The following is a 26,663-nucleotide window of genomic DNA, read 5'->3' on the forward strand; positions in this document are numbered from 1 at the left end:
AGCTGGCAACCTCTAGATTAGCTATTATAGAAAGAGAACAACATTACTTGGCTCTACAAACTCATGTTTCAGTGATTATTTTAGTGGCCTCTCTTGCTCCAAATGTTAATGCATAAGAAATATTGCTTGCATGATTAATGTGGAGCTAGAAACCTGGACAAATGTGCTGATTGATCTATGACAAGGGTGAATGGCTACATGTGCTGGGTGATCGGGGTGAATGGCTGCTTTGCACTCATACCACAGTTTGCACATTTATCTGTTGTGAAGAGCAATAGCTCAGCTGACAGGTTGCTTTGGTGTACAGAATGTTTAGAGATAAAAGATGTTGACAGAGGCAGGCATATTTCTCATCTCTTTGTCAGCTATAATGGTAGATCAAGTTTCAAGCTTGAAGTCAGTGCTTGTTTTGGCAGAATATATGCTAAAATTGGAATGATTCAGACAATATCAGCATGGTCCCGGTGTAAGCTTGGCATACAAAACCATTAAAAAATATGCTGAAGTTAGGGGTAAGGGAAGTGGCTGAGTTGGTCAAGCTCTTGCCACATAATTCTAGAGAACCTGGATTTGTTTTATATAATACATATATTTATATATAAATATGAATATATTTATATAAATATAAAGCTAGACATGGGCTACAGAGATCTCTCAGTGCTTCAGCATATTGAATGCTTTCCCAAGGATCCAGGTTTAATTCCCAGCATGCACATAGTAGCTAATAGCCACCTGTAGCTCCAGTTTCAGGGAATCTTCTGACCTCCATGAATAATACATGCACACTCTGCACAGAAACACATTCAGGCTAAACACTCATGTGTATAAACTAAGAATAAATCCTGTTTAGAAAGCTAGAGTAGGTGGAGATTGCCTGCCACCCAGTGCTGAGAACACAGAGACAGGAGTATCCGTGGGGCTAATTGGTCAGCCAGCATAGCTGAACCAGTGAGCCCCAGGTTCGGACACACTATCTCAAAATACAAAGAAGATGAAGACTTTATTTTCAAGTTGAAGAGCAACTGAAGATGAAACCTGAGTTTCCTGAAGCCTCCATGGCTTCACATACAACTTCATTTCCAACTACACACCCACACACAGCCATCCATCCACAAGAAGCAAAAATCATAAAACTTGCAATCAGATACATCATTTTATAGGATATGTGGTGAATGTCAACATAGATAACAACAAACACTACGTTTGTTTTCTTAGCTCTCAATAAAGGCAATCTCAAATTTAAAAACTACTCAGGTCTTGGTTCCTGCCTTCTTTCTTGCTTCAGACAGTCTAAATTTTCATTTCCCACTGCGTGGGCCAAGCTAACTAGTAATGGAGCTTCTGGAGGCTGCCATGTCTTTCCCCCATCTTACTAAAATCACACAGGGATTAATAATGTGCAGTAACTCACATGGCTTTAGGCGTGTTCTAGGGAACTAAGCTTCAGTCTTTATGCCTGAGGCAAGTGCTTTATGTACTGAACCATTTAAGGAGAGGACTAAAATAACTTGAGGAAAAGCTGGAAAAATGGCTCAGATGGTCAGAGAGCTTGGTGCTTTTTCAGGGGACCTGTGTTCCATTCCCAGTGCTCATGTAGGGTAGTGACACACAAACACCTGTAACTATAGCTTCAGGGGATCCAGCAACTCTTTTGTCGTCTGGGAGCAACTGTACTCATATAGGCATACTCCCACAGATGCACCTGCATATATATAATTAAAAATAAAATTTAGTTATGTGGTGGTGGCACATGCCTTTAATCCGAGCACTCGAGAGGCAAAGGCAGGCAGATCTCTATGAATTCGAGGTCAGCCTGTTTTACACAAGCTAGCTCCAGGACAGGCTCCAAAGCTAGACAGAGAAACCCTGTCTCTAATTAACCCAATAAATAAGCAAATAAATAATATAAATAATAAATAAAATTGAAAGAATTTCCTGAAGATTATTGAGTAGCAACCAACCATTTAATAAAGCATTACTCTACAATGATAAGAAGGTATTAGCCCAGTTTGTTTTTCCTAGCAAACACTTACAAAAAATGAGTTTCCCCCTTTCAGAAAGATTGTTTAGCAAAAATCATCTGGCCATTGTATGTAAGCACAATACATAATTAGAAGATCTTGAGATGGTCATTCAGTCTTGTGTCTGGGAAAAGGAAACATGCTTAAAATATTGATATAATTAACCCTATGCCATAGAGCGTTTCTAAGAGCCAGAAAGTAAAATATATTTCAATGTAGTGTCAGTATCAGCAACATGAACAGGGCACATCCAAAGAAAATTTCCACCTCAATTAAGGATACCCAAACTCAAAAAAATAAACAAATAAATAAGTTTAAAACAACATGCATAAAAGACCTACAGAGAAAGTGAATTTAATTTGCTTGCCATGTAGGCTAGGCATGACATATGGTCTAGGCATGACGTATAGGTTTGGTAATGTGAGGTAGAGGTTGATGTGGCAGAAGGACATACAGACACTGAAACATAAAAGGTCGTGAGCATCTTGGAGAAGCAGGATGTCGATATATAGAGGAGAAGATTGTCAGGAAAGAGTTACTAATACTTACAGAACTTGGCTGGGTAGCTTCAGCATTAATTTGGGGTCAGTGGGTTAGCCTGTCTCAAAAACTAGGCAAAACTCAAGAAGATAGAGATAATACCTGAGGAACTAGAGCTTGACTTTGGGTTCCAAAGAGTCACACACACACACACACACACACACACACACACACACACATACAAACACACATAAACACACAAAGCAGGATACACAGAATAGATAATAGGAAAATGTGTTTTCTAGCTAAAAGGTCACAAAAACACAATAGCCATAATAACTGGAATATTTCAAATGTCTCATATTTTGCCTAATATCAATCTTTAGTGTGCATTAAGATCAATACTTTTCTGAAAACAATGATTGAATACTCTATTCTTTTTTATTTCAGATATTTCATTACTCATTTACCGCTTCGTATTTGATTTACAACATACACACTGGGTAAGTTCCTTGGTTTTCTGCATTTTATGAGCATTTCTGACAGGTTAAGTTGTCACAGATGTCAGTTTGTTCACATGAAAATATTGACATCTTTTCAAGGGAAGTGTGGGAGTTGAATCCTCCTGAAGTCGAGGACTCAGTGTTGCAGTACGCGGCCTGGGGAGTGCAAGGACAGCAGTTGGTAAGCATGCCACCCCATGCACTCCCAACCCTGTACCCTGAGGCTAAATTAAAGGAGTTACAGAGCTCAATTCCTTGTGCAATTTAGTCTGCAATCCTTGATGTTTTCCTAAGTTCCGCTGCATTATTTATCTTAAATATTTCTTTATTTAAATTATTTATCTTAAATGGTTTCTTAAGAGTATGTCAGATTAAGACTAGGAGGTAGCTAAGTGAGTAAAACCAAGAAGCATGAGGACCTTAGTGTTTACTTCCAGAGGATCCTGGCCCTGCTTCAAGTTTTAGTGAGGAGCAGGCAGTCTCTTTAAAAAGCTAAACTCAACCTACTTTCTCTTCTTCCTCTTCTTCTCTTTCTCTCTTTCTTTGTCTTCTCTTTCTCTCTTCCCTCCCCTTTTCCTTCCTCTCAATAAAACTCCTCAGTCAAGCTTTGCTTGCATGGCTTATGTGTCTCTCGCTCACCAAGAGGTCTCTGGCTCTCACTGGCCAAGATCCCTTACAAGCAGAAGAATCTCCATGGGCTCTCAGCCGCAGTTTAGACCCACTAAACTTGTTTGCCAACAAGGTCCCTCTGCACAGAAATCATTAGATTCAGTCTGACCTCCAGCACCTATTAAAAAGCAGAATGTGATGATGTGTACTCAGAACCCCAGCCCTGGAGAGACAGAGAAAGGTTCCAAGCCCAGTGATGCTAGTTTTTTATTTATATTTTATTTTTAAAACCAACATAAAAGATTCTAGAGTTCTCTGAATTCTACCTAATCCTTACCTAGTTCGCTTGATAATGTTTTCGTAAGATATAATTTCGCTTTCCACTGTGATGTCTCTTTTCAGATGGATTAAATCGACACTTAATTTTTAACACACAGTGGTTCAGAATTGGTGCTAACACTCACTTGTGTTATTTAGAAACATGTCTATACTTTGAATGCGACCTGACCATGTTTTAAGTGCTCAATACACATTTTGATGAATGCACTGAATGGAGAAATGTGTTGATTCCCCAGTGGTGGATTCATGTCTCTACTGAGCCTTAGAACAATCTCATCTCAATAATTATGTACCCATTCATATATTCTTGCTAATGATGTTGGGTTTGTGATGTCTTCCTTTGGGGTGCTGTCAATTTTACATGATAGAACTGAACTATGCTTTCAAGAGTAAGGGGATTTTAAGATGATAATTATATCTAAAATGTGAAATTGAATTCATGATAATCTAATCATCATGTATTTATCTTATTTATAGGCCTAAGTCTAACCTTTAAATGTCTTTTCATTGAGTTTAGAAACATCTAAAATTAAAATTGATAGTTTAGCATTAGACAAATGGGCTGAAGTATGTTTCTCATTTTCTGTGCTCCTCAATTTCTTCATTAATAAACAAAAACATCTACACCATCATATCATATAAAAATTTGGGTAATACTACTATTTTCTTCAATATGCCACCCAACATTGTTGTTCTTATAAATAATTCATTACTCCGTTTATAAATTCAAGAAATCATTTCTAATGCTGCTAGGTTTAAAAATGAAGTAACAATATCAATTTAACAAATAGGCTACAGGGAAAATCATGAAATCTTTTGAAGTAAGTACGCATGAGTTGAGTGTCTATGGTAGCATGACAGCAGCAGATCACTTGACCTTGGCCAAATCATTATTTATCTTGATATCTTATGTTCAACATTGCAAAAATGAAGACATTTAGCTTTGCCTTCAAGCCTTCATCACTTTTAACACTCTATTATCTTAACTTCATTTTGAAAACACCATTTTGATAGTTTTATACTGGTAATCATGAGGATAATAAAGAAGGAATAATGCAGGTTGGAAGAAGAGTGAGGTACCCACATCACTTGCTCGTCCTTTACAATCACAGTGTCACACTTAGCAATGTTTGAGCATCATCTAGTTAGAACTCTGCCATGGTAAATAATGACTATTACTGACAGGTGAACTTTTATGGTGACTTGGTGGATGTAATTATTCCCTAAAATGGAAACTGAGCGTTAAATGCAAAGTTTGAAGCACTAGTTTTAAATGGAGAGTGAATCTACAATTTTCTACATTTTTTAGCACAGTTTTATGGATATATGTGAGAACTAGATTGAGCAAATAAAAGGCTTGTTCTCAAACATTGAGAAATACATGTCTGAGTACAATAGTCATTAAATTGTATTTCACAAATAAGTCATGCAAAATATTCGCATTCTCTATATTTTCTGCATTGAGCAGATGATTAGTTCTTTTAAACTATTTTTGATTCTTTGGTGGATTTCACATCATGCATCCCAAACTCGTTCATCTCCCTGTCGCCACCCCTCTGCTCTCTGCCTTTTCAACCTCCAACCCAAAACAAAACAAACTTTAAAAGCATAGCCAAAAAATTAAACAAATAAACAGCAGAAACAGCAACAAAAGCTTAGTGTGAAATCTGTAGTGTGTCCCAGTGAGTCACACAGAAGACACCTTTGTCCATACATCTTTCACTTCAATGACTCGTTGCTTTGGTTTGAGGGCTGTCTTTTGCTACACTGCTGATACTGGGCCCTCACTGGAACTCCTCCTGGATATCTTTATTGCTGCCTCATATCAAGGAGATCCTGCAGCTTTCAGTCGAGCACCTTCACATACTCCAGCAGATAACAGAGGAGGTGATATTGGGGCAGGCTAACCCATAGCCCTGGTTCTGGGCCTGAATGATGAAGCAAACAAACCAGTGACTTAAAATGGAATTGAAACCCAGCTGTCCGGATCCCAGTGTCATCCATGTTTGTTTGCATCTACCCTGTAGAAAGTTAGGGAAACCATGTATTTACTCCTCATTTACAGTACTGTCTCTAGAGTCAGTTTTTCGCAGTGGTACAAGATCACCTGAGAGCTAGGAACAAATATGCCTGTTACTTGCAGAGAAAACATGATGGTATTTGTGTATTTGTGTATAGTCACAGGGACCTCAAGCAGGTGGTGGGGAGCAGATAGTGTTAAGGGGAGGTGGGCAGTCACCCAAATCTCAGTGCTTCAAGTTGGCAGTGTAAATAGTTCTGCTGGCCACTTTTTTTAATGTCAGAACCAATGAAATTCTAGATCCTAGAAACAAGGCAACTTCATGTCTCTTGAGAAGCCTTAGAAATTCTTTAAAACATTGGTTGGTTTCAATGACGTTCATTTTCCAAGCCTGGGAGAGATGTCTGAATATCTACACTAAAATAATGTCATTTTGGTATTGCCAATGAAGTGGTATTGCTTGGCTGATTTCACAACTCTCAATAATTAATTTTCCTACATATTTCAAAGATAGTTTTTAAAATATTCTTTCATCCTTTTTAGGTACATGGTATACCAATATGCAAGCAGGCAAAACACCCACACACATGAAATAAACATTAAAAATTTAAAAACTAAAAACAAAATAATTAAAAAATAAAAATGAAAATCCTTTGTGCATGGATCTTGGATCTACTCATCACCAGGTAACAACAAACTTCAGCATAGCATTTATTTCCTGTAGGTATTTACTTAATTTCTTTTTGGTTTCCCTTTATTTTCTTTTTGGAAGATTTCATTTTTATTATTTCTGATTATGTGTGAATGTGGAGCTGCAAGCAAGCACAGGTGGGTTCAGGTGCCTCCAGAGGTCAAAATCATCTGGATTTATGGGCAGTAGGAGTCTCCCAATGTAGCTGCTAGGAACTGAACTCAGGTCTTCCAGAAAAAGCAGTGCTCACTCTGAGCCACTGAGCCATCTCCACAGCCCTTTCCTTTTTATTTTCCACTTGGACAATTTCCTTATCACTCATGAAGAGCTTATAGCAGTGTGCCTTTCCAATCAATATTGTTATTTAATACACTTATACATATATCAGGCACCCCAAATAATGCCTGTCATAAGTAGTCTAGTTGCTAATTTTATCATTGTTTTAAAATTATGAAAGAAATACCTTATTGAAAGAAATATCGAATTGAAAAAAATATTGAATTGAATTTTTAAGTTATGTGGAATTTTAAAATTGAGTAGTTTTGTGGGAACTAGACTGCAGTTCTTTGGACTTTTACATAAACATTTTAAGATTCATTTATAAAGCTTTGGTAAAGAAATCAGTATTTATCAAAGCTGTATATTCAAACATGGATTCAAATAAAGTAAAAGGCATGAACCAAATTGGCTAATGGTGGACTTCATATAGGTATGATAGACTTTGTCAATATTTGAAGCTATCAGCAAACTCAGCAAGGTGATTATATGACAGATATGCCAGTGCAATGCTTTAATTAGTTATGGATTCAATAAATTAAAGAGTCCTGGATTGTGTACTTACTGGTAGATAATTAATTTCTAATCCTTTGTTTTCATTTTCAAATCTTATTAGCTATAAAAAAAATCTTACTCTTGGTTATGCAGAGGATAAGAAGAGAAAGTCACATGGCATGTGTAATAAAGGGTTTAAGTTGGTGTTTCATTGCTTGACCAGGGTCTGGAGTTGCATTACCTCATTGAGTATGAAAAGGAAGAAAAAGGGAATGGAGTGTTGGGGGGAAGAGAGAGAGGGAGAGAGTGCTTGCTCCCTCTCTTCTAATAAGGTATGTTAGTTACTGTTTTATTGAAGTGACAAAACACAATGACCAAGGCATCTAACAAAAGAAAGCATTTAAGTAGGGGCTTCCAGTTCAAAAGCTGTCTATGACCATCATGGGAGGGAGCTTGGCAGCAGGCTGTCATGGTACTGGAGCAAAAGCTGAAAACTTGCATCTGAGTATGAAGCAGAAAGAGAGCAAGTAAGTGAGAGAGATGGAGAAAGACAGAAATGGAGAGAGTAAGAGCACTAATTGGGAATGGCATGGTGTCATAGTCAGTGTCCTAGTTCTGTGAAAAGACACCATGACCATAACAATTCTTATGAAGAGAACTGTTATTTGGGGCTTGTTTACAGGTTCAGAGGTTTAGTCCATATCATCAAGGAGGGAAGCATAGCAGCACACAGGCTGACAAGATGCTGGAGAAGCAGCTAGGAGCTCTACATCCAGATTCACAGGCAGCAGGAAGGAAAAAAAAACACCTGTCTGATGCCCTGACAGGCACATTTCTTCCAACAAAGAACTACAATTACAGACAGTTGTAAACTAGACTGTTGGGTGCTGAGAATTGAAACTATGTCCTCTAAAAGAGAGGCCAGAGCTCTGAATTGCTGAGTCATCTCTCCAGCCCTTGGGGGATCCTATTGATTGACAATTGACTTAACCATTGTGGGCAGCACCATTCTCTAGGCTGGGCTCTGAACTGTGAAAGAGTGAAGCAATCTAACTGAGCATAAGTGGTAAGCAGAGAGTGTAACTATATTTATTCCTCGCTGCTGTTCACTGTGGATGTGAGGTGATTGCTTGAGTCTGGATCTTGACTTCTCGGAAAAGATCGACTGTGTTCTGAAATCATAAGCCAAATACACACTTGCTCCACGAAGTTGCTGCGGTCAAGTATTTTATCACACTAATAGAAATAAAGGAAACTGAGTTCTGAAAGCACTTAGACCAAAAGGATCCTGACATAAAGTTCACATTTTGAGGGCAGGGTATAGCCTGAGGTGATAGGGCAGTTCCTATGAGGAAATGCTTTGGAAGGTATGTTTTAGAGTTAGATAGCAAAATTTGCGTTTCTGGACTGCTAAGAAATTCTCAGATATAGGAAGCAATAGAAAAGAGCTACATAGACACATATTTAAAATTTTTTGTTAATGTATGTGTTTGCATGTTTTTGTGTACATTCATGTATAACATGAATGCACTGGAAGACATAACCTCAGGTGTTGCTCTTAATGTGCCGTCCACCTTTTAATCTAACTCTCTACCTACCTACCTACCTACTTACCTATATTTCTCTTTATTTATTTTGAGACAAAGTCTCTCACTGACCTAGACCTCATCAAGTAGTCTAGACAGGTTATCTAGCAAGCTCTGTGGATCCTCCTGTCTTTACATCCCCTACCTACCCATGCTACCATGTCCGGATCTGCACCTGAGTGCTGAGGACTGAACTTGAATTCTGGTGGTCTAGCACTTTACTGAGCAACTATCTCACCAGCTCCTTGTTAATATTTTGAACAACAGAAACAACAACTTTGAGCTATCCATTACAAATGTTAAGAAGACAAAAAGAACCAGATTGAATAGTTACCTTAAACATATCTTCATATTGACATGAAATAGTGGTCATGGTGTTTCAACTTCATTACAAGTATATCACATTTTCTTTACTTTTTAATTAACCATTGGATTATTTAGAAATAATAAAGCAAGTAAAATCATCATCTTTCTCAATTGTTTTTCTACCATACACTGAAATCTCTCTTGCCTCTCTATTATATTCCATCCATCATGTGAATTTCAATAGTTAAATGAAGGTGTTTCAGCAATATAGTTTTTATATTTGTAAATCAAGGTTATATGTAACTCAGTGTGCTCATATTTTGCATAGCTGCCACTAAGCAAGTCATTTAGATAGGAGAACCATGTAAATGATACCTGGTGAACATTTAAGACCAGCTCTTTCCATTTCATTATAGCTATTGCATAACTTTTATTCCTGCATCTGAATGTACAAGGTATCTTGCATAATGATGTCAAGACCGGGGCAGTCAGCTGTCTAAACAATAACTTAAGGATATATTTTGCAAAATGCAATTGCTTATTATATACAGTCCCTGGGGTGAAAAGATCACAATTTGGAATAATTCAACATTTTAATAAGCCAGTAAGTTTTGAGAAATGGCATGCAGATAACTCCTTGAGGGACCCATCTTCTATGTCGGAGTCAGGATCTTTCCCTCAGGAGGCACTCCAGGTGTCATTCAGACTGGGAGCTTCTTCCCAATAAGGAAAATACGACTGTGAGCGACATTCATACCTAAGGATCTCATTGACTAGGCACAGCCCTTTCTCTCGTATTTAAAGGGCTTTTTTTTTTTGTTAGTATATAGACTAAAGGGCTTAATTATGGCAGCAATGTGGGGATGGCAGTGGGGAGGAGAAATAAACAGAACAAAGAATTCATGAAAAAAATACCCTCTTAAAGGCTTTTGGTTCATATACTAAAAGAAAGACCACTAAAAATGGGGGGTACTCTATGTAGAAGAAGAAAGGGAATCAATTAGAGGTAGGAAGAGGCATGGGAAAAGCTAGTCAGGAGTGGAACAATAAAAAGGAACAAACCACGATGTCAATATGACATTGTTGCCATAATTAAATTTGTATAAGCCGTGATGCCTACAGATGTATATGTGTACCACATGCAAGCCTAGTGCCTGTGGAGGTCAGAAGAGGGCATCATGTGCCTTGGACTTGTAGCTAGAGATAGTTAGGAACTGCCATGTGAGTGATAAGAACCAAACCCAGGTCTTTCACAAGAGCAACAAGTGCTCTTAATCCCTCCAAGCCTCCCTGATTTCTTCAGGATTATTCAAGAGTGTGATTTTTCTAGCCTCCATGTATTTATTCTGTTTCTGTAGTTTATCTTATTATTGATTTCTAGATTGACCGATTAGATAAAAGAGATCACATATGCTCTCAATATTGGGTAAGACTTGATTTGTGGGGCAGATTGCGGGTTACTTAGGATAATCTTTCACCAGAGTCTGAGAAGACTGTAGATTTTCTTTCTTTTAGGTGAGATGTTCTGCAGACATATGCTAAACAACGTTATCTATGGTGTATTCTAATGCTGAGATTTCCTTATCCATTTCACTTTGGATGATCCAGAGATGACAGTGGAACCTAAATCTCTCCCATTATTATTGTAGCAGAATCTATCTGACATCTTATGTTCACTAGTGTGTATTTTAAGACATATAAAAAGAAAAAGAACTACATGGAAAAACGTACAAAAAATAATTTAATAGAAAAAATTCAGAAGCTTATAAATTGATGATTTTAATTGGTAATGTAAGCATTTGTTTAGTGGGGGAAAGGTATGGAAATAAGTGAGGTTCAAAGAATTTAGTCAACAGAGCTAAAATGAAATACCTCACATTTATTGAAGACAGTATCTCTGGAAAGAAAAGAGAGAGAACAAAACAAGAAACAAAAACCAAAGCAACCTCTTCATATTGTACAGAATTTTCATGGGCTCACAATAGGCTGTTGAACAAATTTCGTTAAATATAAAAGAACTGAAATCACACAGAATGTGCTCTATGACCGTGAGTGAATTAAATTAGAAGTGAAAATCATCAACATACACATACCAAATATATACATGCAAACACACATACACATGGATGTATGCATGGAGACTCAAAAGTATATAAACAGATGTACACAGACACAGATATATCCACATATATACATGTATGCACAAAGAAACAGAAACATATACAAACACATAGACACACAGATAGTGCATGCACACACACGTGGACAGAGATAAACACACACACATACACATAGATATAAATATAGATGAATGTGCACACACTCCTATACCCAGATATATACACATACACACACACACACACACATACATACACACACACACACACACACACACATACATACACACACACAAACAGGGGAAATACACACAAAACCAGACATATTTGTGAAGGTGATAAAGCGAACAAAAGTGGCTGGCAAGCTGTGGGCCCTAACTTCTGGTGTTTAGCTTTTATTTTGAACCAAAGGGCAGCTGTAGCCAAGGCAGAGCCCAAAAGAGAAACACACTGACCTCCAGGCAGCAGCTCGTGGAAGAACCTAGTATGAGTTTGTAAAGAAGCAGGAGATAGAAAGCTGGGAAGTGAGATAAGAGGTGAAGGAAAGGATGTAGGAAACTTCTGCTGCAAGTATGTGCATTTCAGCAATAGCCGGCAGAGCTACTCTTCTAGCTAGCAGCTCTAAGTCAGAAATGTAAATGCACAGCAAATGGAAATTCAGGGTTAAGTAGTGTAGAAATATATTTTCTGTGTTTCTCTCTCATATATTTTCTTTTGTATGTAGGTGTTTGTGTATGTGTGCATAAGAGCATATGTGTATGCATATCTGTCTTCTGTCTGTATGTATTTGGAAGACAGATGCTGACTTCAGGAATCTTCATCAATTGATCTCCAACTTATTTTGAGGCAGGGTCTTTCACTAAACCTGGAAATCATCAACTAAACTAGACTAGAAGGCCAGTGAGTCCCAGGGACCCTCCTGTCTCTGCCTCGCCAGTCTTGAAATTACAGACACATGCTTCTGTGCTTGGCATAATACTTGTGGATTTTGTGGGTCTAACCTGGATACTTGTTTAGTAAGCACTTTAAGGATAAAACTACCACCCCAACTCTTATAATGATATATGTAAAGCATTAAGAACAAGACATTAGGGCATTTTTAGAATTGCAGAGCCAACTGGCATCATAAGCAGAACAGTAACACCAGAAATCAGAGAGCATAGACCAGTAGCTAACATTTGTTCTGAAGAACATTGAGAGGTTTAGAAATAAGAAGAGCTTGAGTCTGAGGAACAGTAGGAAAGCTGTTGCAGGTGTGGCATATGATAACTGGAGTCTGAGGAGAAGACAGAAAGGCCAAGAGAAAATATCTGAAGGAATAAAAGACAGAAATTCAAAATTATATCTAAGTCCAAAGCATGTATAAGCAAGATGTCCATTGAACCTAAACATAATCAATTCACAGGACTTACTACTCAAAACCAGAGGTAAAGATGAAGTGTTGTGATGGATAGGGGAATAAGACAATTACACCTAATGACAAGAATCCAAAAGCCTGTGGAGTTCTACATAGACATGGTGGAGAATCATCATACAGGAAAGTTCTGGCAGAAAAGACATGGGGACACATGCTTTAAGAATTTGCTTCTATGACATCATCAGTGTTCCTTTACTCATGCTGATTTGAATAATTCATCCTGTCAGTATAAAGAAAAGTAACTCCAGAGGACACCTCTAGGACACAAAGATGAACACTGAAAATTGTACACATATGACTAACAATAAAACATGCAATTTCCTCTTTTGTGCAAAACATACTAATGTTAAAACCAAAAATAATAGTGTACAGGCTGCAGAGATGTCCCAGTTGGCAAAGTGATTCCCTGGCAAATGTGAAGACATGAATTAGATTACCCCGATCCCATACTAAAAGTTGGGTGTAGTGGCAAGTATTTGTAATCTCAGTGATGGCGAGGTGTGGCATGCAGACAGGCGGATCCCTGGAAGCTAGCTTAGCCTACTCAGCAAAGGTGGAGTTCACTGTGAGACCCTGTCAGGATAGGTGTATTGGTAACTGAGGGATGATACCCAAGATTGTCTTGTCATGCAATATGCATACGGGCACCCATCCACACTCTTGTATCCCCATATACACATGTACTATATCTCTGTGCACACACATACACATACACACACATACATGCAAACTCAAAGATACATGTACACATACACACCACACATATATGTCTAAGCAAAATGCTACTATAGTTTTGCATAATCTGTAATGTGTATATATTTGTGTATCTCTCTGTGTGTGACATAAACAGTTATCATCATAAATGTGTCATGTCATTTTTACAGCAGAAAACTATGAATTTGCAATCATTCTATTTATTTGCCTGAGTTTAATTGATTTATACAGAGTTCTGCAGATTGTAAGCTGACTGACCAAAATTAGGTTATATGGTAAAAAATATTAAAATGAGAACTTACTGTCTGCATTAGATATGATAATTCTTGTCGAACAATAGATAGAATAATAAATTCATAAATTATTTCATATTTTTGTTATTCCCAATATACTTGGAGCTGAAGTAACTTGTGAAAGGTCTTCCTAAAAGATTAATGATGTAAAATTCCTTCAATTTTTTTCTACAATTCTGTGAACTTTTGAAGTATTGGGATTTTCTTGTTCTTATTCATAAAAGTTAAGTTGTATTCTCTTGGTACCTAATCCACGTTTAATTATGCAGCTAATAAAATATTTATTAAGTAATTCAGTGTTTCTAGTGCCTTATGTTACTCTAAAGGTCATGACCTTCAAGAATTCAGTTAATAAAGTGCAGAAATTATTCCCTGTAAAGAAATAAACCACGAACTTAAGATTTTTCTTAAAATGAAATAAGTTTGTGTTTAGATTTTATAATGTGCTATTTACTCTGTAGATTCCAGTTGAAGTGAAATTAAAGAGTTTCTGACATACTTACAATACAGAAGCAAGGACTGGGGAGTTGCCTCAGTGGGTAAGAATGCTGGTTTGAATTCCCAGCACTCATGTAAACAGTGTGCTTTACACAAGCCCGTTACACCAGTGTTGGTGGGGTAGTGGTTTTCATTTTTTCTTTTTCGTTTTTATTTATTTTATTTATTCATTTTCATATGTTTCATTTTGAGTTTCCCCTTTGTGATTTTCTTTATTGACTCTATTTCCTGTCTTGAACTGTTTTCATTTTGTTCCAATATTTGTGTTTTTATAAATGGTTTTACTCACACTTTCCTTAAGGTGCTTGAACATATTCCTGGTAGCTGTTTTGAAGTCCTGTCTTGTGCTTCTGCTATGATGTAATTCTCAGAATCTAGACTAGGTAGAATTCCTGGACTCTAGTGGAGATACATTGTTCTGGTTGTTATAGTGTTTTTTATGCTGATGTCTTTGCATCTGGATTTAAGGTTATTGTAATTCTAGTTGCTGATATCTGGCCTTGTCTTTGTTGGGTACCCTCTGGTTCTTAAGAGAGTGTGTTACCTGATAGGAAATGCTTGGTAGGATCCTGCCAGGTGTGGGCACATGGATTCCAGGTAGAAAGTACTTCAAGGTATTGATAGCTGACAGTAAGGAAGGGGAATGGGCTATTGGGGTACAGCTTTAGAGTCAACAGGAGGGAAGAAAGCTGGGTGTGCTACTGGAAATGGGGCAATGAGATAGGAGAAGCCCCAGCAGGCAACCTGCTACAATGCTGGGGATAAGATTGGGGATTGGAACTGGAGCTAAGGACAGAGTCAAGATCGCCTACCTAATCTACTTGCCTGCAGAATAAGCTGTTTTGACCTGCCTGGGGCTTTCCTGGGAGAGAGTGCCTGTGGGGTCTACAATTGAGACAAAGGGATATGGGATGGAGTAGTATGGGTTCCCTCTGTAGGCCCCACCAAAGAATTGAGCCAGCTGACCAAGACAGGCCCTGGCTGAGGAGGGGAAGTGCATTGCTAACCACCCAGCCCCCAGGACTGGAGACAATCAGTTGCAGAAGGGAGTCAAGACAAGCAGGAACTCATTTATTTTCTTACAGCATGCAATTTACAAAGCAAAAACCCACAAACCCCAGAAGAAACAGAAATGGAATTAGCCAATGACATCAGCAGTCGTCCGCATGAGCTGTAGCTCCTATAGCCCCTAATGGAGATCAGAAGGGCATGGGGCATTTTATGTCATCTTATTCCATCTTTAACTCGAATCATTGCTTTTGTAAATATGTCAGGTCTCCTCACCCCCTTGTTCCCCTTCAGTGCCATCTTGGCTGGGAATATTTCTCATGGCTTTGTGATGTCACTGTTTTTGAATTTTGCACCTTTTTCTAAATGTTAGGCTTTTGGCGCCAACTTTTGCCACTCCAGCCTCCTATGTACTTGATTTGGTTCACAGAGTAAGACAGCTGTAGGAGGTCCATGTCTTCCACTGGATACTGAAGGCAGAGAGAAACATTGGCACAGTAGAGAGTAGGCAACAAATCCAGGATTAGACTGGGGAAATAAAATGTGAGGACTTTAGGGGAGTAAAGATGACCTACCAGATAGAAGTCAAGGTTTCTTAATTTGGGTTAAAATTAATGTTTATCTTTTTGGAGAAGGGTAAGAGTTATTTTTTTTAAAGTTATTGGTAAAGACTGTGTGGGAGGATTGGAAATATTTAATACATACTGTTAGTACTAAGAACCAAGGGAAACAGGCCTTCACAAGCACATATACAAGTACACACAAACTTGAAAATGCACAGAGAGAGAGAGAGAGAGAGAGAGAGAGAGAGAGACAGAGAGAGAGACAGAGAGAGAGAGACAGAGAGAGACAGAAAGAGTGAGAGAATGTTACTAATAGCAATTGGTCCTTTGTTGCTTTGCCATCACTTCAAGACTCATTTAATTTTGCTATTTATCAAGTCAACATTCCCTTCCCAACTCTTTCACTGTGTTCACTGACATGAGCACTCTCCTTCCCACCAGATTTGGGTTCTCTTCTCTATGATTCTCCCATCTTTGTCACAGTGGATTCCCACTGTGGCTTTAGAGCATCCTTTCCCAGTAGTTCACTTACAAATGCCAAGTATTATCTGATACCTCAAGATGCTCATCCTCTATGGTTGTGAGTTAATTGAAGTTGGGTCAAGGGAACTGAACTCGGTACTTCTGTGAGAGCAGCAATTGCTCTTAACCACTGAACCAGGTCTTTGCCTTCTGATTCTGTATTTTTGTCACTCTCTTTTTTGTCTTTTCTAACATAATAATATTATAAACATCAAACTTAGGAAAGAGCACTCAACTCCTACAAAAGACTAGTGGAAGAAAACAGCTGTAATTGAGTACATGATTTTCTCTGCTTTATTTTCTATTGTATCACCAAAAGACCCACCTGAAAAGACCTTGGTGGGTTTGGTTGGAGATTTCCTTGTGTCTAGGTTGTTATTATTACATTAGCTTTGGGATGGCTGCCAATTTTGACTTTCTGTTTTTCTATTGTACAAAAGGGTCTAGAAAATTTTTTTCAGATTAATTAAAACTAAAGCGGAAGATTCTAAAATTGTGGTGAGATTCTTTCAGAGAACTTTCCTTAACTTTTTTATCTCCAAATCTAGATGAATATCTCCCTAGTAAATTTTGGTTGAAAGATTTTTGCTGACTGGAAGAGGTCACATTGTCCCTGTTGACTGGCAGCTTATCTCAATAGCTCAGCAACATGGGGCTCTATCCCTCAATCAAAATTTCCTGCCTCTACCTGCCCCTATCTGGAGAATGTCCCTGGACCTGGACTACTGCCCTCATCTGAAAGCTGTTTCTAAACCAGACTACTAACTTATCTCTAGCTTAAACCCTGCCACAGAACCCTGTTAGAAGGCTCCCCAGCTGCACATATGAAAACTAAGACTTGTGCTAGGAGCCTGATGTGGGAGTTCCTTCTGTATTTCTGTTGCTTTCATTGGTTAAATAAAGAAGCTGCCTTGGCCTTTTGATAGGCCAGCCCTTAGGTGGGTGGAGTAGACAGAATAGAACACTGGGAGAAAGAAGCAGAGTCAGGCAGATGCCATGAAGCTCCAGTCCGAGATGGACATAAGTTAGAATCTTCTCTAAAGGCCACAACCCCGCGGTGATACACAGATGACTAGATATGGGTTAAAGCAAGATGTGAGAGTTAGCCAAGAAGAGGCTAGATATAATAATCCAGGAAGTGTTTAAATGAATACAATATGTGTGTTGTTATTTTGGGGTATAAGCTAGCTAGTCAGGTGGCCATGAGCCAGACTACAGGAAGCAGCCTGCCACTCTTTTTAAAAGTGGCGCCCAATGTGGGACTCAAACCCAAGACCTTAAGATTAAGAGTCTCATGCTCTACCAACTGAAATAGTGTGGGAGAATTGTCTGTATTCTCTCAATCATGTTTCAAATAAACGCTGATTTTCCAGGCAGGAAGTATAGGTGGGTTAACCAGACAGGAAGTAGAGGCGGGGTATTGAGAACAGGAGTATTCTGGGAAGCAGGAAGCTCTCTCCGCTGTTCTGCCCAGACTATGGAAGAAGCAAGATGTAACCTGCCCTGCTGTGAAAGCTACCAAGCCATGTGGTTAACATAGATAAGAATAATGGGTTAATATAAGCCATAAGAGCTAATAAGTAGCCTGAACTAATGGGACAATCAGTTTTATAACTTATGGAGATATCTGTGTGATTTTCTTTGGGACTTGCCAGATATCAGGAACTGGGCAGGACATAAACCCCAACACACCAGCCTTCATGTTACAGAATGGCACCCACATGGATAACTGCATCCACAGAAAGCCTGAGAAAGCTTGGAAAAGAATAGAGTAAAACATTTTTCTTGGTAGCACAAATTCCTTGGGTCTGCTCTACTTGCTTGAGGCAAGCAAATGTTCTCATCTAAGAGAGGCTTCCTTACTCAGCTTTAGCTGCAAAATCCAGCAGCTCTTTAAGAGGTCCTGACAGAAAACACTTAAACCACTGTTGATGAAAAGCTGACCGCATGCTTTTTGGTTTTCAGCCATAGCAGGAAAAAAGCTGGAATGTTTTAAAATGCCAACTTTCTGGGCCATGATGCCAGGGCAAACTCTGTCTCTTTCAGGCAGGCAGTTCAACTGAGTGTGGTCTGTGAGCAGAATACTGCAGCTTGCTTGCTGGCAAGGACTTTGAAATGCCACAAAGTTGTGGCAATAAAAATGGCTCCAGTGGTACCTCTGCCATGAGGCTGGAAAGCTAAGGAATGGGTTGGATCTAGCCATCAAAGTCAGGACTTTACTCCTCTCCATAAAGACTCATGTGGTCAGAAAAAGAGAGATATACAGTAAAAAGAGATTCAAAGATGAAGAAAACCACTAAATGGTTTACATTGTGTTAAAAATATATGCAGGCGTAAAAGAAAAAAAAAGGTTAAAGTTCTTAAAAAGAAAGAAATAGAGTAGTTGAGTGTGGTGGTACACACCTTTAGTCCCAACACTTGGGAGGCAGAGGTAACTGACCTCTGTGACTTCAAGTTGTGGTTGCACAGGCCTTTAATCCCAATGCCTGGGAGGCAGAGACAGACAGATCTCTGTGAGTTCAAGGTGCGGTAGCATACACCTTTAATCCCAGAACTGGAGAGGCAGAGAGAGACAGACCTCTGTGAGTTCAAGGACAGCCTGGTCTACAGAGTTATTCCAGGACAAAGATATACAGAGAACCTGTCTCAAAAAGTAAAAGTAAAAACAAAAGAAATAGAGGTTAAATAAAGCTGCATAAAGATGGAAAATACACAGAGAATCTTGATACTGTATGCTATTATGCTCTCTTTGAATTGTTTGAATGCTGAGGAAGGAGAACAGCTGTTAAAAAATATTTGCTTATAAATGCTGCTGAATTAATCCAAGATAGGTATTTTAAAAATACCTTTACTTCAAAATTGAAGTCAAAATGTATGTTACTTTGGAGAAGAGATTTTACTTTTGTTTCCACAGGAAATGAGAGGCTGTGGATTCATTCTGAATTAAGAAAAATCACGTTTGATCAAGGAAGACCACCTGAGAAATCTACAGTAGGAACAGATGGCCCAAATGTCTAAGTTCTACATCCAGAACAGATCCAAGACTGCTGCCTGAGATGACCAAGCCTCACAGGATACTCCAGTCAGGACTTGATCATAATTCTAAATTTTCTTTAGGTCCCCATAATATTATCAGCACCCCCAACCAGCCAGAAATAGCATGAAATACTATGCCCACATTCCCAACAAATGGACTATGGATATTTTCCTTTATTTAAAAAGAGAGAGAGAGAGAGAGAGGGAAATGGTGTGGGAGTGTGGGAGAATTGTGTGTATTCTGTCAATCATGTTTCAAATGAACACTGATTGGCCAGGCAAGAAGTATAGGTGGTTCAACCAGACAGGAAGTAGAGGTAGAGCGATGAGAACAGGAGTATTCTGGTAAGTAGGAAGCTCCCTCTGCAGTCCTGCCCAGACTATGGAAGAAGCAAGATGTAACCTGCCCTGCTGTGAAAGGTACCAAGCCATGTGACTAATGTAGATAAGAACAATGGATTAATGTAAGGTACAAGAGTTAACAAGAAGCCGGAGCTAATGGACCAATCAGTTTTCTAGCTTATGGAGATCTCTGTGTGATTTTCTTTGGGACTGTGGGTACCGGGTGGGACAGAAACCCTAACAAGCCAACCCTAATGTTACAGGAGCCTTATGACAGGAGCGTGCCACTGATTGCAAATTAGGGTTTGTTTCCAGGCTACCCAATTCTATACATTCATTATACTCTGGAATAAAGCTAAGTCTGTCCCCTGGAAAGCTGTCTCTTTCATGCTCATCAATTGTGTACAGATCTTTCTGCTACTGCTACTGCCTCTTGCCCTCTCAACCTGATGCTCAACAGACTGGGAGAGAAAGAGGATCTTCCACTAGTTTTCAGGTGCAACTCATCTTCAGACAAATATTCTCCAGAATTAACATACAGTTATTAAGAAGGAATCTCAGTTGGAGGGATGTATCCAATTGAAAAGTAATCACCATGTAAGCATGAAGAACTGTGTTCAAATCCCCAGTATCTATCCATCTATCTATCTATCTATCTATCTATCTATCTATCTATCTATCTATCTATCTACCTATCTAACAAATAAGCAGAAAAACAATTTTGGGGGGTCAGGTTTATAATCCCAATACTGGGGAGGTGAACACAGGTGAACATCTGGGGTTTATTGTCCAACTAGCTTAGCCAGTCAGTGAGCTTCAAAAGCAATAAAGTGGAGAAGTGATTGAGGTGGGCATTTACCCTTTGGCTTCTACAAGCATGTCCACATATACAGCTAATATCTATATTGAAAGGAAGTGGTAGGTGAGGTAAGATAATGACTCAGTAATGTGTGTTGTCAATGTTACTACATCTGTAGTTAACTAAAACCCAAGGAGAGGCCACACCTGGGGGAGACTTTTCTTCCTTCCTTCCTTCCTTCCTTCCTTCCTTCCTTCCTTCCTTCCTTCCTTCTTTCCTTCCTTCTCCCTCCCTTCCTTCTTCCCTTCCTTTGTTTCTCTCTTTTCTTTTTAAACTACGCTAGCCTTGGACTAAAAGAGATCTACCTGCCTCTGCCTTTCAAATGCTGGGATTAAAAGTGGGCACCACCACACCCATCCTGAGATTTTTTTCCTTAATTACATAATTTGAAATGGGGAGGCCCACTTTTAACCCAGATCTTTTGAGGTGAAAAAATAAACCTTTAATTCAGATCTTTTGAGGTTAGTAGATTCTCCTTTAATCGGGGCCACATCTTCTGACTGCAGCGTACATAAAGGACAAGCTCTATTTGCTTGTTTTCCCTCAGTATTATTGGCAAGACCACTCCTTCACTGGCATTAGAGCCTACTTCTTCAATATTTGAGTATACTGAATACCAGGCAGGACATATAGTCTCATGGACTGAACAACTACTGGATTGTTGGAATTTCTCATGGAAGTGAACCACAGTTAAACTTGTTGGATCACAGACTTAATGCATTCTAATAAGTTTCATATATATGGTATTCATCTATCTCTGTATCTATGTATCTATGTGTCTGTCTATCATCTGTCTGTGTGTCAGTCTTTCCATTCTATAACTACTGTTCCTCTGGAGAACCCTAACCAATACAACCAAGAATTAAATTTCTGGATTAAATTACTTCTCTCATGCTTTTTCCCTATCAAAAATAATTTTAGTATACCATATTATAGTTATTCTTAAATCACAGGTAGATTCTATTTAGTTTTATCATATAGAGAAATACAAGTGCAAGTGACAAGCCACTCAGGAGAACCTCAGGAGGTAACAAAATAATATTCAACTTTGTTTAGACTAACCCACCCAATATGTTTAAATTTAAGTGATATCCATCTTCAACTCATCATTTGTTTAACTGCATTTAGGCTCACAAAACAATAGGAAAATTAATAGTACAGTTCTGGACATAGGTTTTCCATGACCGAGCCTAGTATTTTACCATTATTTTTACAAGTACCCAATAATTTTGAAGGATATAGGAAAAGAAGTATTTGAATGTTTCTTCTCTTCAATAAAAAAATGTCGAACTTTACTTCATTTGTGGCCAAGGATGACTTGAAATTGCAGGAAGTAGAATAAAGAGCCCGGAGTAGTGGGAGAAATGTGCATGGGAGATAGCCAAGCTCGGTTCCACTTTCTGCATTTTTCAATTTGTTTTCTTATCAGCATGCCCATAAACTGGAAAGCATTAGGCTCAAACTCACTGATAAGCATATGAGAATTTCTTCCAGTTGTCTCCACCCTCTGTAGTGGAAACTCTTATTTTAAGAGTTTTGGGCTTTCCATTTGAAATAAGCAGAATTGCAATACAAATCTGAAAACAAATTATTTAACCTCCGTGACTAGGTGTGTAGGACGTATACGTTCTGGTGACCCTTAGATGAGTAAACATGAGGTCATCTATCTCAGCGAAAGATGTTAGTCAGTTTAGCTAACTGCCAGCCTGCAACCTGGAAAAAACTTCCCAGCCTGAGGGTATCAAGCTTAAATGGTTGCCTGCCACCTGCTAATTAAGAACGTATGAGAAGGTAACAGAAATGGATTCCCACTTACTCAGAGCCACTGGGAAATGTTGCATGACTTCTCCTGGGGAGACATGAGAAAATGGCTGTTCTTTCCAGATAGAGAGCCAAGAATTGACCAAAGTAACAGTTCTACCGAAGGTCAGCTTGGTGAACTAATGAGTTTCTTGAGATTGCTTGCAGGGTTGTAAGTAAGAAGTTTCCTACAAGAACATAGATAAATTGATGACAGCTGAATCGCAAAACTCACTCCAGGGTGGGTGATACTCAAGAAAGCAACATCTCTAGAATTCTGAATTGCTTGAAGGCAGCTCAGCAGGCGTGAAAGTCTGCAGGTAGCCCAGGGATTTCCCTAGCTATTGTTTCTGCTGGTTTACTGTGAAGCTTGTATGTTACAGCTTTCTGGAAGGTGGGAGTTTTGTTTTCTTCCTGAATTCCCCTAATCTTTTTCCTCTAGGAAGGAATTTTTGTATTTGGAGGATAGTAAGGCCAAATTGTCTGGTGAGCAGAAGGCAAAAAAGCTAGGCAATTTTCAACACTAGGGACATATTGAGGAAAAACTGATTTGAATACCACCTCAAAATCTGGTAAGAGGCCTGAACCTGCAACTATGGCTACCATTGAGGGAGACCCTGGCGGACTGTTGATGTTTTTGGTTCTCAGGAACATCTTTCCATTTCCTCAGGGAGGGAGATTTACAAAGCAATATGTAATCTGCTGTTTGGTTTAGGATTGACTGTTATAGTTCTTACCCACATTCTAGAACACACTGGATTCATAGAATGCAACATTCAACTAAAGGCAGAAGAAAAGGCAGTTAATGAACTGTGTGTATGTGTGTGTATGTGTGTGTGTGTGTGTGTGTGTGTGTGTGTGTGTGTGTGTGTGTGTGGTATGTGAACATTGAAGCCTAGAGGAGATGTTAGGCTTTCTATTCTATCATTCCTTACTATGCCCTAGAGAGAGGGCATCTCACTGCACCTGACAGTCAGTAAGCCCCAAAGACCTTTCACATCCCCCTAATGCAGCTTTGTGCAGCTTTGACATCTTTTTATTTGGGTACTGGGGATTTGAACTCTAATCTTCATGCTTTTGCAGCAAATGTTTTTATCCACTGAACAATCTCTTCAGGTTCCCAATTACTGTAATCTAAGTAAAAGACCCCCGATATTGGAAGACTCTCACTCAAGCCTCGGGATAACGCAACCCCCCCCCCCCCATAACTCACGAGAGGCCATCCTTGCTGCAATCACATGAGGTTTAATGACAAAACGACAAGATGGGAACCAGTGTACTGGGACCAAGACTCAGAACCCACGCAGGGGAAGAGTTCAACCTCGAGTGACCAGGAGAAGTAGTTTTTATAGGAAGAAACCATGCAGCCCAGTAATCTGAAAGGGGGGCAGAGAGGGTGTCACAGAAAATTCTGAAAATTCCAGTGATGATTACAAGGGGGCAACTCCCTGCCTCTCAAGATCATTCTCAAGGTCATAATCAGCTAGTTCCTATTCTAAAAATACGAATGATAATTACTAGGGGGTGATAATTACTAGGGGAATCTCCCTGTTTCTCAAGATTACTTTCAAGATTACAATCTACCTTTATCTTCAGCTAGTTTCTGAAACCCTGAAACTGGCTAATCCTAGATTTCTGATTCTTCTCTTCCTGCTAGATTTTTGGCTTTATTTTCCTGCTAGGGGTATCTGGATTTATCCAGGTCTTTCATAAGTAATTAAAAAACCAAATATCTATGGAAATTTTATCCATTGAGGTTCATTGTCTCTATAATCTGGTAGTCAAATGGAGGGACACAAAATGTCTCTTTAAAATATCTCCATTCCTGCCTGAAGGATTGCACCAATCTGGATCCATGGCTTGAGTTGTAGACCTCTGGGAGAAAGACTAGACCGACTCTTTACAAACAATGAAAATGAAGGCTGAAGTCTGCTTGCTGTTCAATATCATCAAAAGATTGAACTGGGGAGGAAGGATTGTAACCCTAAGTCTCTTTGACAGAAATCTCGTTTGAGGGTCTGGGGATATAGCTACATGGGAAGGCAGTTGCCTCACATATACAAAGCTTTGTTCTCAGTCCTGGGCACCGAATACAAAACAAAGCAGCTACAAATCTCCTTTCTTTCTTTCTTTCTTTCTTTCTTTCTTTCTTTCTTTCTTTCTTTCTCTCTTCCTTTCTTTCATTCTTTCTCTCTTTCTTTCTCCTATAGGGTCATGGAAAACTGTCATTGAATTCACTACTGAAAATTGTTATATGTTATTAGTATTCCTTTTCTCCACATATATTTAATATTTAAAATCTTAGATTTAATTTCATGTTTATTTTCTACTTAAACTTCTGCTGTCATTCATATTGGGTACTTTCTGATTTTCTGTATTATTATCTATCATATCTACAGTAATTTTCCTGTGTTCTTGTGACGGTTTATATTGTTATCAACTTGACAGAATTTAGAATACCTATAGAGACAAATCTTTAGGCATGTCCTTGAGAAAGTATCTGGATTAGGTTAGTTGAGGTTGTTAGATGAATGAGAGCAGCTTGGGTTGTAGTAGTGGATTCAATAGAAAGGCAAAAAATGAGCAGAACACCAACATTCATATCAACATTTATATTTTTGCTTTTGGACTGGGTTTTTAACATAATCAGCTGCCTCACACATCTGCCGCTATACCTTCTGCACCATGATGGCCCACAGCCAGAAACTGGAGCCACAATAAATACTTTCTTCTTTAAGTTGACTTTTCATCGGGTAATTTGTCACAGCAATGAGAAAAGTGACTAAGTCATATTTCATTGGAAAGTCCTACCAAATTCTATGTTTTTTTTCTGTATTACAATACCCAAGGATTAGTCTAATACCTAGTGCTTTTGGTTCATATTAAGTAATAAAAAAGGAATTAAGTCAAGTATATGGTGTAGTGAGGGAACAGTGAAATAACGAAAAACAGAGGGGAAAATGAGCACAAAACACCTACGTAATAGCCTCCTCAAGTCACGGAGAATGATTTATACTAAGGAATATTTTATAGTAATAATACATCTGAAGATTCTATCCTATGGATTCCATTTTATTTATTTGAACCAAAAATATATTCATTATTCTTTTTTTCCAGTGAAACAACTTATTCATAGTATGGTTTTTTTGAAGCTAGGTGAACTTTCTGGACTGGAGTAGAGAGGATTTGGCCTTTTCATTGACTTTTATCTGATATCCATTTTTCTTCTGAAAAAAGTGTATGTGTAAAAGATAAGAATTGGGAATGTGGAACAATTAAAGTTCAGAAGTAGGAATTTATAGCACAGAAAGTTACAGTTCACAGTTTGCAAGTCTGTGCCATGTGGTGGAGGTTGTCAGAGGGCGGCACTTTGAATAAGCTTCCTGAGTGAAAAGTCATACATGGTGAAGAGTGAGAACTATTGCATAGAGACCCTATCTGAAGAATGTCAGAGATGGATGCCCAGTTGACAAGAATGATTTGATTGGGCTATTCTCTGTCCCAGAGATGGTCCTATATCAAAATGAATGTAGTACTTCATAACCAACAGAGAGATTTATTAAAGGCCAGATGTCAGAGGTAATCAAACTATTTAACTTGTGCTCATAGCTTGACTTAGCACTGAGAAATGGACATTGAGAATTTATCACATACTGGAAAATTAAGGAAACAGGATTTCATAAAGAGAAAAGCTGATGGCTACATTGAGGCTTTCAGTGAAATACTGACGCAATTCTTCATGGTCATACTTAAAGTGAATGATAACTACTAATAAATCCCATGCAACATTTTCCTTTGCTTTAAACTGATTTCAGCAGGCAACCAGCAAAGTATTTAGAGCTGAACATTTTAACATCCCATTCAGATGATGCTGAGAGTAGAAAAGCAACATGACTCAAATCCCCAAGAGTTCCTATTGTAGCCTCTTACTGCTTTCTTACTTTGGCGATCATAACTTTGAGTTCAAAATTTTGCTCTCATAAATTGTATCCATGGTTTTGGATCTATCCTGGTATTTGTTAGTATTGAAAAATGACCTTGTATAACCCAGGTTATCCTTGCACTTGCAATATAGCTAGAAATGACCTAAAACTCCTGATTTTCCAGCCTCTATTTCCCAAGTGTTCAAATTTTTGGCATACACCATTACTTGTAATTTACACTGTGT

General features: G+C 38.6%; 1 protein-coding gene and 1 non-coding gene across 3 annotated transcripts in view; both read left to right on the forward strand.

Annotated features, from left to right (window-relative positions):
• Positions 1–26,663, forward strand: part of Dpp10 (dipeptidyl peptidase like 10) — a 723,175-nt gene that overhangs the window by 584,615 nt on the left and 111,897 nt on the right. For both annotated transcript variants that reach the window (XM_048443790.3, XM_085688334.2), the window contains exons 6-7: positions 2,952–3,004; positions 3,104–3,185. In XM_048443790.3, the coding sequence (XP_048299747.3) occupies positions 2,952–3,004; positions 3,104–3,185 (135 nt within the window). The remainder of the gene's footprint in view (positions 1–2,951; positions 3,005–3,103; positions 3,186–26,663) is intronic.
• Positions 401–508, forward strand: LOC125406793 (U6 spliceosomal RNA). Its single transcript, XR_007234014.1, has one exon. It is a non-coding gene; the product is annotated as a U6 spliceosomal RNA (small nuclear RNA).

Source organism: Myodes glareolus, chromosome 5, assembly GCF_982192425.1.
Source record: "Myodes glareolus chromosome 5, mMyoGla1.1, whole genome shotgun sequence".
Lineage (NCBI taxonomy): Eukaryota > Metazoa > Chordata > Mammalia > Rodentia > Cricetidae > Myodes > Myodes glareolus.